At 41.3% G+C, this 11,763-nt stretch overlaps 1 protein-coding gene across 3 annotated transcripts; it reads right to left on the reverse strand.

Moving 5' to 3' along the window:
- Window positions 1-561: 561 nt before the first annotated feature.
- LOC135467788 (glutathione peroxidase 2-like) lies at window positions 562-5,586 on the reverse strand. 3 transcript variants are annotated; one of them, XM_064745635.1, is made up of 3 exons: window positions 5,481-5,586; window positions 4,837-5,144; window positions 562-1,487 (listed from the first exon to the last, which is right to left on the reverse strand). In XM_064745635.1, exons 2-3 carry the CDS (start codon window positions 5,068-5,070, stop codon window positions 1,119-1,121), a joined length of 603 nt encoding a protein of 200 aa, XP_064601705.1. In that variant the 5' UTR covers window positions 5,071-5,144; window positions 5,481-5,586; the 3' UTR covers window positions 562-1,118. The 3 variants fall into 3 exon arrangements, with proteins under 3 accessions (XP_064601705.1, XP_064601706.1, XP_064601703.1); XM_064745636.1 differs by lacking the exon at window positions 5,481-5,586 and adding an exon at window positions 5,329-5,414; XM_064745633.1 differs by lacking the exon at window positions 5,481-5,586 and having other exon boundaries at window positions 4,837-5,282.
- Window positions 5,587-11,763: the final 6,177 nt, after the last annotated feature.

Genomic DNA, 11,763 nt, shown 5'->3' on the forward strand with positions numbered 1-11,763 from the left:
AGGTGTTCTGACGGTTCGACTCGGTTGTATGCTACAAAGTAGTACTTCAAATCGCACCGTGAGGACGGGCGTTAACAAAATGACTACACGTGTACCTCTGTAACACATGTAAAGCGGGCCTTGGTAAAGCGATTTGGATGAAATATGGTGCTCAGCTTAGCCCATCGACTAAAGTTTCGCGGAGATCCAGGAACATTTAAAACAATTGAGTGGACACAAATGTGGAGTATCATCCTTTCGTCTGTAGTTGGCGACGATGACAGGCATGCATTTTCATGGATTTGGGACACCGGAGTGTTTGGCGTAAACCACCAATATGCACACCATGTTACTGGAAGACGAGGCATTCAACCTCAACACCGTTTTAGGCCTGTAAGTGAAATTTTCCTGAGTAAAACGTAAGAAACACCCATCAGAAAAATAAAACTGTCAATTCCTTCATGCGTTTGATGTCGTCTTATCAAGGTGGCCAAGTTGGCCTATCTGACCCCCTCTTGCCAGATTCCCCCTCGACCCCAACTAACACGAATATCAAAATGAAACGCCAGACGAACGCAGAAATTGAAATACTTGGTAACAAGTTTTTAATGTACAACTCCACATCTTTGAGGTTAATCCGCCCCGGTCAGTGTGTTCAGCCTGGAAATTCCATCCAGTGCAGTCTCCACATGGGTTTCTGACCACACCTTCATTAACTCCATAACTGAATAACTGGCAGGTGAAAGATTAGCCTCAAAAATGTTATTCTGTTTGTTTTATTGTTGTTGTTTTTATGTCGTTTCTTTTTCTTCATACATTTTTTTCTTCTTCATACATATTTCCATAAGTGTCAGATTATATATGCCTAATGTGGGAAATGGTTTGTTGTTGGGATTATATCCAGCGGTTAGGTATAAATAAAATTAAATATATTCTTGTCCTCTTCAGTGACAAATACAGCGAAAGTGACATCAGACATTTACCCCTCGTTCCCCTGTCCTGATGAATGAATATTCACGAAGTAATGCGGATGACCTAATGCCTAAACATTGGGCTCAAATCCATAGCCGCGTTCTGTTATATGACTTCCGTAAATATACTGTGGTGTATAAACTAACATAAAAGGTTCTCCAGTCAGACTATGACTTCTCGTCTTGAACATTGAACTGTTTCACCAAACTTTCAATGTCGCCTTTGATATTAATGGTCTGGAAGTTTCTGGAGTATCTGCGGAACGGTTTGCCATCCGGGCTGACGAGGAACTTCTCAAAGTTCCAAGAAACATCGGTTCTGGTGACAGGGTCCCAGATAATTAAGCGTGGGTCTTTCATCAGACTGACACCGTCGTCGCTGGGGTAGGGTAGCCGCTCTCTCAGGAATTGGAACACGGGGTGTGAGTTTTTCCCGTTCACATCAATTTTCTCCATCATGATGCACTGAGGTTCGAATCCGTCTCCAGGCCGGACATACTTCAGGGAAAGCAGAATCTCCTCGCCTTTAGCATTCTCCTGCAGACAGAAATATACTTTTCGTAAGAAATCATACATTTTCAAACTACAGAAAAAACGGTAACAGGAGCTTGTAGGGAGAAGTATTTCATCACTTTATGCAGATGAGGCTATAAAATCATACTGAATAAAATCTTTTATAACGTTTTTGTAGGTATAAGATTTAGTTGTTTTACATCACTGTTGAATTGTTTGTTGACTAAGACGGTAGTATCCGGTGGTGAGTGTTTGACGGCTTCATTGTGACTAAATACGCCCCAGCCTGCGACGCCTCATAAAAGGCAATTATATCACCGAAGATTTTAGGGCACGTGTAAATTACGCCTTAATAAGAATTTGATTAACAGATTACAGAATGAAACCTTAAATGAGGAAAACTGTTAAGAGGATGGATCTCTTCCATTATGTGTGATTATTTGCCAGCTATTGCGTTTTTGGTATAGTTTTACAAAACACCAGTGGTATCGGGAACAGTGAGTATCAGTAATAATCGAGTCACGAAATGTGGAGGCGCCACACAGTTGTATTGGGAACAATAGGTAAAACTGCGTCACACAGTGGTATTGGGAACAATGAGTAAAACTGCGTCACACAGTGGTATTGGGAACAATGAGCTTCAGTAATAATCGCGGCCCAAAATTTGGTTGCGTCACTTAGTGATATAGGGAACATTGAGCGTCAGTAATAATTGGGTATCAAAAACTGCATGCGTTACCCAGTGATATAGGGAACAGTGAGCGTCAGTAATAATCACGGCGCAAAATTTGGTTGCGTCACCCAGTGATATAGGGAACATTGAGCGTCAGTAATAATTGGGTATCAAAAACTGCATGCGTTACCCAGTGATATAGGGAACACTGTACGTCAGTAATAATCGGGTACCAAAAACTGCATGCGTCAAACAGTGATATAGGAACACTGTGAGTCAGTGATAATTGGGTATCAAAAACTGCATGCGTCACCCAGTGATATAGGGAACACTGTGCGTCAGTAATACTCGCGGCCCAAAATTTGGTTGCGTCACCCAGTGATATAGAGAACTGGGTGACGCAGCTGACTTATTACAACTGACTCCAGATTCCTGCGTGCGTCAAATTACATTGTTAATTTGGAAATTGTTCTTGCAAACAGGATCGTCCCTTATAGTTGACGATTGGTATATACGAATGTCCCTCGATATACAATGATTTTGGGAACACTCAGCGTCAGTACCAATCGGGTCACGACTTCAACATACGTGAAACAATGGTATCGGGGAGATCGAGTGTTCTATCTTGTGCGTGCGTAATGCAGTGGTATTAGGAACACCGACGATCACTGACAATTGGATCTCCAAATCTGTAAGCAGCCGGATTTCACCGCGTAGGGGTGACCATATGCCAATGTCACACTCTTGCTACTACACTGGTTTTACTCCCAAGACTTTGTTGTTTATATCAGTAATAATCGAGTCCCGACCTTAATGCGTCGTAAATGGTACTGGAAACACCGAGTGTTGGTGACAGTGGTATCCGGAAATCTGTGAGCGTCACACAAGGGTATTGGGAAGGTGGGGGGGGGGGGGGGGGGGCTGGGGGGGGGGGGGGGGGGGGTGAACACCCGTTACATTGTCATCCCAAGCTGAATGACATTATAATTTTCTTCTATATGACACTGCAGATTCTAGAGAATGACTAATACATGCATGTTAACGAAAGAAATCTGAACACCACAGGCAGGCGAACAGATTGCGGTCGGAATGTGGTACGAAGGTGCGACAACTTTTACATAATACTTATATTTTATGGTGTAGTGTCAACGTGTACATGTTAATGAAAGTCACGCAGAACAAACCAGACGTTCGAGAATCACCCATCATGTCAGAACAATAGCTTATGGCGCTCTGACTAGTCTGCAACCGGATACATGCGGGATAATGCACTAAATATATACCATAGGAATTAGCTCTGTGCGGAAATAAAGCTTCGTTAGGCGGACATCCTGGTTGTGCTATAATGCGCAGACCACTGGCTTAAACAGGTGAGCTAAAGCCAGGCATGAAGCCTGCCATATATACACCTGTAGCACAACCTCGCCCAGACAGACACATGGATAGTGTGTGCGTTGGATTATTAAAAACATGTTTGATGGAACGAAGTCAACGACTAGAATATAAGGCGTACCTGAAATTACACAGTTAACTATTGCTACATCTTTTCATGAATGTAAAATAACTTGTTTTATGACATATTCATCGACCATTTCGCCTTTCATTTCTGTCTTTCTGAACTGGTGTACATCCCGTTTTTAAAAGGTCAATGCTTACTACATGAACATAGCGTGTTAAATGGTCAATATGAACTACATCCCGTGTTAAATTATCAAAATAAAGTACATCACGTGTTAAAATGATCAGTATTAACTATACACCCTGTGTTAAAATGGTCAATTTAAACTATATCCTGTGTTAAAATGGTCAATTTAAACTATATCCTGTGTTAAAATGATCAATATGAACTACATCCCGTGTAAAATAATCAATATGAACTACATCATGTGTTAAAATGATCAGTATGAACTATACACCCCGTGTTAATATGGCCAATATGAAATACACCCCGTCTTAAAATGATCTGTATGGATTACAGCCCGTGTTAAAATAGTCAGAATGAACTACACCCCGTGTTAAAGTGGTCAATATGAACTACACCCTGTGTTAAAATGATTTGTGTGGATTACAGCCCGTGTTAAAGTGATGGTCAGCGTCTTTCGGAGAATTTATCAAACTTGATGAAGAACGTATTTACATAAAATTTGGCCGACGTCGTACAGCTGAAATATTCTTGAATACGGCGTAAAGCACCAATGAAATAAATAAATATATTTTGAATTCCTCAAACTGCGGCAGGAGAGCATTTGCATAAAAAGTGTACTAAACACGATGGCGAGTCTCTTTGCTCAGTATCTTCATATTTACACAAATGGTGACGAATGTATTTCCCCACAATCTGCATATTGTTTGAACTTGGTGACATGGCAATCAGCACATTGACTGAACATGATGGCATTTGAGATCTTGATATTGACTGCCCATGAGAACATTGCAATCAGCATACTGACTGAACATACGACCAATTAATGTATTTGTGAAAGCATCTATATATACGCATGCAGGTAGTCACCTGACTTCATTACAAATTTATTCAGTCGAAATCTACTTGTATATGTCTATACATATCTGGAAATGTATATTTGCTCTCTCATATGACATTACAAAAGTAATTTAATCGCAACTATGCACGTATCATGACGGTATACGTGCGCCTCCAACACGAAGAGGGAAGTATTTCCATAGAACTATTTATCATACCTGGTGTCCGAATTGGTTGGAGGGAAATCCCAGGATAACAAGCTTATCCCCGAACTTGGAGACCAGCTCGTTCATCTGGGTGAAATCCCTGGCTGTCGTGCCTCAGAGAGATGCCACATTCTCCACGAGCACGACGCGCCCCTTCAGCTTAGCAAAGCTCAGCATCTCACCATCCAGCTTGAGCGCTGAGAGATCGAAGAAACTCTGAATCTTCACTGGGCTTCGCACTGCCATCTTGCTGATGCTGCTGCTGCTGAACTGTCTCTGTACTCTACTCGGTTTTATCTCTCTATACAGAGGCCTAAAGACTGAAAGAGAAAAGCACAGCTGGTTGAGGCGCCTATACATACCGCTATATGCAGACATGATAGAGGTCACTCGATAAAACAGTATTAGACTAAGCTTAACTTGTACACTATGTATTTAGATCTCTGTGTCTCTGAGTAAAAAGGTTCATCTGTACCCGTGCCTGACTGGGCTATATTGGCATACCCCTTTCAGACAGCCCAAGATATACAGGAGCTCATGTACGTGATCCGGGCGGTCGTTAAAAGGTAGAGTGGGCCGAAGGATAAGCCCCAGTCCAGAAAAGTACGGCTGAAGACGCTATAGTCTACATAAGACGGACAAAGACGAGAACCTACCTGTTACGAACGCGTTGAGAAGACTGTGTGCGCTATGCGGAGACCGGCTTGCGACTGGTCTATGTCATACAACTGCGCACACTTTGTCAACTGCTAGACGTATAACGGTACACCGGATAAAGGAAAATCCGGCCTCATTGACTTCGCGCCAAGTACCGGGACATTAAAGATTTACGCTAACTGAGGTGAATCCGTCATTTAGATGTCACTGATATAGGGTTCTAGCCTGAATTAGCCTATGCAAATCCGGTTGGTAGCTCCTGTCGACTATTTTTGTATATATGTTAATTGTTGGTTATGCTATACAAAACTGTACAGACGTTTATAATTCCTTGAAAAGCAAATGCATGAGATAGAGAAGCACATAGATACTTGTACTAACTTGATTAATAGTCATAAATGAAGTATGTGTAGTAAGACCGACAGCGAATGGTTTTGTAGATCATACAGAAACCAACATCTATTGTATCAATATTCCCGTTGTTCGGACTAAAACATTTAAGCAAGCCAAGTGCTTAAAGCAAACAGAAACTCGGTCGGGACTAAAACCACCAACACCAGCTGTGGGACATGTAGGTCTATATATAGGCCCTACTGTAGATTATGACGAACACAATTAGCTTAGACTACCACAACATCCCAGGCATTCTCTTATTTTTTTTTTTATTAGACTGCATTGTTGTTCAACGCGATACTCATAAACTTCTCACTTATATAGGCCTACTATGGCGTTCTGATTTATGTAGGGCGGAAACTGGAGTATCTCTAGCCAATTAATGACGAACTTGTCCATGCGCGTGTGATGTAGGCCTACATCCCATTATAGTGTATCCAGCTGTTTTATAATATACTGAAAATGCAGAACGAGTTTTATCTCTTGGTAACAGCTTTCGTGTGTGAAATGTTTTTATAGCATGCATTGTTAATAATGTGGATGGAACCTGGTATGTTATCACCTCAAGCGTTCATTAGACACATGACAAGCACTCATCCGACAAATTGTTTGTCCCTCGCAAAGTTTTTTTTTTCAAGTAGATGAGCTTCAAAATTAGGAAAGGGTTAACTTAAAGTTGATTACATACCCATTTACGTGTCTAAATATGTTTGCAATCGCCTATGTTATGTTCATAGAAATAAGCGTTTTACTCTAAAGGATTGGTTAAACTGATGGCTGTTGTACCTCAGCCAAGTTGGTTTCTTGATCTACCGCCTAATTACTGCTAATCTGTCAACGGTACATAGCTAAAGCAATGCAATAATTGATCATCTAGTCATGTGAAACCGTTACAGAAGTGGCTATGTATGCTAAGATTTATATACTTATTTTCGGTTCATTTTCCGTGAAAATCGCTTTAAAAGTAATGAGATTTAATAAAAAATAAAAAAAGGTGACGAAAAAAATCTAATTTACCTCTTGGATTAGTCTTCAACTTAATTACAGTGTCCAGGCTACAAATTGCTCAGAACTAGCGGGCGTCTACGCAGGCTTCCATCATATTTTCTGCATAGATGAACAGAAAAATGTGTCTAATATGCATATGAAAGCATAAAAACAAATCACTTAACTGTATTCTTATACAAAGCAGGTTTTGTTTATGAAAATGTTCTTTTTAAATGAAAGTACATGCATGCGTTTAGTGTAAATTGCGCAGGGAACGCTGAAAACCCCGAGAGAATGAGCGCAAACCGCTATATTTGTTGATTTTAAATTGCTGTAATATTTCAATCGTAATCAGTTGTTTTGTGTGTAGAAACCATGTAAGTACCTCGCCAGGTTTATGTTTGAATGCTAGAAACCATGAAAGCACCTCGCCAGGTTTGTGTGGGCATGGTAGAAATCATGTAAGAACCTCTCCACGTTTGTGTGGCCATAGTAGAAACCGTGTAAGAACCTCTCCAGGTTTGTGTGGGCATGGAAGAAACCATGTAAGCACCGCTCCAGGTTTGTGTGGACATGGTAGAAACCGTGTAAGAACCTCTCCAGGTTTGTGTAGACATGGTAGAAATCATGTAAGAACCTCTCCAGGTTTGTGTGGGCATGGTAGAAAGCATGTAAGAACCTCTCCAGGTTTGTGTGGGCATAGTAGAAATCATGTAAGCACCTCTCCAGGTTTGTGTGGGCATAGTAGAAATAGTGTAAGAACCTCTCCAGGTTTGTGTGGACATGGTAGAAACCATGTAAGCACCGCTCCAGGTTTGTGTGGACAAGGTAGAAACCGTGTAAGAACCTCTCCAGGTTGGTGTGGGCATAGTAGAAACCATGTAAGCACCGCTCCAGGTTTGTGTGGACGTGGTAGAAACCATGTAAGCACCGCTCCAGGTTTGTGTGGACATGGTAGAAACCATGTAAGCACCGCTCCAGGTTTGTGTGGACATGGTAGAAACCATGTAAGCACCGCTCCAGGTTTGTGTGGACATGGTAGAAACCGTGTGAGAACCTGTCCAGGTTTGTGTGGGCATCATAGAAACGATGTAAGCATCGCTCCAGGTTTGTGTGGACATGGTAGAAACCATGTAAGCACCTCTCCAGGTTTGTGTGGACATCATAGAAACCATGTAAGCACCGTTCCAGGTTTGTGTGGGCATAGTAGAAACCGTGTAAGAACCTCTCCAGGTTTGTGTGGACATCATAGAAACCATGTAAGCACCGCTCAGGTTTGTGTGGACATGGTAGAAACCATGTAAGCACCTCGCCAGGTTTGAGTGGACATGGTAGAAATCATGAAAGAACCTCTACAGGTTTGTGTGGGCATGATAGAAACCATGTAAGCACCTCGCCAGGCTTGTAGGGCATCAGCTGTAGAAACCTGACCAAGTATACTTGAGAAACCCTCTGACCTAAAGCCGCCTTTGTTTTGAACGAGATAGCTGGCAAATGGTCGCACGTATATTAACCAAATATGACCAGTTAGAATCTCAGGTAATATTTTATTCACACAATATTCGCATTATGAATCATGAACGCTAATGGAAGAAACAACTTTTCTCACGGCCTTATGGCCAACCTGGGTGTCGAACTTACACATTTCGCATGAACCCCGTGTGTGGTAGTACTTATAATGACGCGGACAGCCTATGTCGTTTTCGGTAATATTATCATTACCCTATATTGGATATATTATTTCATTGGTGTTTAACGCCACACTGTACAGTTTTTATATTTTATTTTAGGCCGTGATAGGGTTAGTCGTTTAAGGATTCAAGTGTAACTTTTGATAAATTGAAGTGTTCCAAAATATATCCTATAGAAATGGCCTGCATGAGAATACACGATTATAAAATGTAGCATTAACACACACACATATATATACAGGTATATATAGGTACATATATACAATAGAACTGGCACGTATTACAGACAAGTCAGAATGGAATGAAAAAGCCCTGAAAAACAATAGAACGTGAGTCAGCACTATCAAGGTCTATCTGGAGAACTTTATGTTAGTGATGATGTCGCATATTTTTGTATCAAGGTGTTTTATGTGCATCATGAGTATATTATGCAAAACAGACATGAATTCACTTCTCCCTACACTCTGAGGATGGCTTATGGACAGTTCAGACAAATTCACTTCTCCCTACACTCTGAGGATGGCTTATGGACAGTGCAGACAAATTCACTTCTCCCTACACTCTGAGGTAGGCTTATGGACTGTAGACAAATTCACTTCTCCCTACACTCTGAAGTAGGCTTATGGACAGTGTAGAAAAATTCACTTCACCCTACAATCTGAGGTAGGTTTATGGACTGTAGACAAATTCACTTCTCCCTACACTCTGAGGATGGCTTATGGACAGTGTAGACAAATTCACTTCTCCCTACACTCTGAGCTAGGCTTATGGACTGTAGACAAATTCACTTCTCCCTAAACTCTGAGCTAGGCTTATGGACAGTGGAGACAAATTCACTTCTCCCTACACTCTGAGGTAGGCTTATGGACAGTGTGGACAAATTCACTTCTCCCTACACTCTGAGGTAGGTTTATGGACAGTGTAGACAAATTCACTTCTCCCTACAATCTGAGGTAGGTTTATGGACTGTAGACAAATTCACTTCTCCCTACACTCTGAGGATGGCTTATGGACAGTGCAGACAAATTCACTTCTCCCTACACTCTGAGCTAGGCTTATGGACTGTAGACAAATTCACTTCTCCCTAAACTCTGAGCTAGGCTTATGGACAGTGGAGACAAATTCACTTCTCCCTACACTCTGAGGTAGGCTTATGGACAGTGTGGACAAATTCACTTCTCCCTACACTCTGAGGTAGGTTTATGGACAGTGTAGACAAATTCACTTCTCCCTACACTCTGAGGTAGATTTATGGACAGTGTAGACAAATTCACTTCTCCCTACACTCTGAGGTAGGTTTATGGACAGTGTAGACAAATTCACTTCTCCCTACACTCTGAGGTAGGTTTATGGACTGTAGACAAATTCACTTCTCCCTACACTCTGAGGTAGGTTTATGGACTGTAGACAAATTCACTTCTCCCTACACTCTGAGGTAGGTTTATGGACAGTTCAGACAAATTCACTTCTCCCTACACTCTGAGGTAGGTTTATGGACAGTGTAGACAAATTCACTTCTCCCTACACTCTGAGCTAGGCTTATGGATTGTAGACAAATTCACTTCTCCCTACACTCTGAGGTAGGTTTATGGAGTGTAGACAAATTCACTTCTCCCTACACTCTGAGGTAGCTTATGGACTGTAGACAAATTCACTTCTCCCTACACTCTGAGGTAGATTTATGGACAGTGTAGACAAATTCACGTCTCCCTACACTCTGAGGATGGCTTATGGACAGTGCCGACAAAGCATCGATGTTCAGTTCATACAGCTGAAGGAACTGGCAAATAATGACATCATTAAACTTTCTTTCTGTATAGAAGATAAAGTGTCATCGTTTGTAGATTGTTGTCACTTTTGTTATACTGGTGTAGACACTTGTCCGACTAAAGGTGCAAGGTTACGCCATCCTTACACGTAAGTACGTTACCATGGTGTCGCACGCACAGAGACCACGTTTGTCGAATTGAGGACGCAATGCTACGTCATCTTTACACGTCACTACGTTACCATGGTGTCACACGCCCAGAGCCTATGTTTGTCGGACTAAGTAAAGACATAAGGTTACATCATTTTTCGACGTAAGTACGTTACCATCACGGTGTCGTATGCTCAGAACCCCCTCAATCACATGGATAGTCAGGAACAAAGGATATTTGCAAGTGACCAAACTGGAAATAATTAGGCTATATGTTTGCTTTATTATATCGACAATTCTCAACAATAATGTTGACATCAAATTTAGTCTTGTGCTTAAACGTGCCAGACTTCATTAGTCGGTGGGAAGTTTAAAATTTCGTCACTTGTGCGAGATTTGTTTTTTGTTTTATTTTTATTTCATTGATTTATTCCAGTGGAATATAGTATTTCAGTAATAATACCGGGTAAAGTCTTATAGAATTTCACCAGTTATACAACAAACCTCACAAGGCCTTCATCTAGGGTTATCAGAGTGGGATAGCATTTGAGGTTACCCGAAACACATCATATCGTCAGTTAATTTACTCAGTATCTATGAGTAGCCTTAAAATGTTCATGTTTTTTTTTAACAGGCATATAACAGTTGCTCGATTAAGACCGGCGATTTATAAGATGTATTAAAACCTTGTGTGTACTCACTTGTATAAGTCCACAAGGCAGCAAAGAACAGTCTTCTTAACGCTTCCTCAACACCTAATTCGAGATTACCTGCACAAGAGGGTTCTGTTATATGGAGAGTTATCGATTTATAAATGTATGCACCTGTTTTGTGCATATCCTGAGAAACAGCCAATAATCATTCGATGGAGACATTAATTAACACACCAAGTCTGTACAAATGCAAATCATGATTATGCATGAAGAGAACTACTGCACACTTACCCGTAACAATATGTTGATCTGAATGTTTGTTATGCACTGCAAGCCGGTACAATCCTGAACAGCTGTGTACGAACTTCCCGGAAACAACTTTGACGACCAAGTCATCAGTTTCCATGGTTACTACTTTCAGGTGTGTTCGCTGCATAGAGACGCGCCCTTCAGTACTAATCTGGAATTGTTCGATCCGAGGCCGTATCGTAGCCGGCTATATTGGTCATTGATTAGCACTTCCCTGCTAGAACAATCCTTGGTGGACTGGGCACATTGTTTGGATCTGCTTACATGCAATACAATATTGCATACAGATATTACGATGACGAAATGCTTCTGATAGATTGTGGGCATCACA

Source organism: Liolophura sinensis, chromosome 6 (genome assembly GCF_032854445.1).
Source record: "Liolophura sinensis isolate JHLJ2023 chromosome 6, CUHK_Ljap_v2, whole genome shotgun sequence".
In the NCBI taxonomy this organism is placed as follows: domain Eukaryota; kingdom Metazoa; phylum Mollusca; class Polyplacophora; order Chitonida; family Chitonidae; genus Liolophura; species Liolophura sinensis.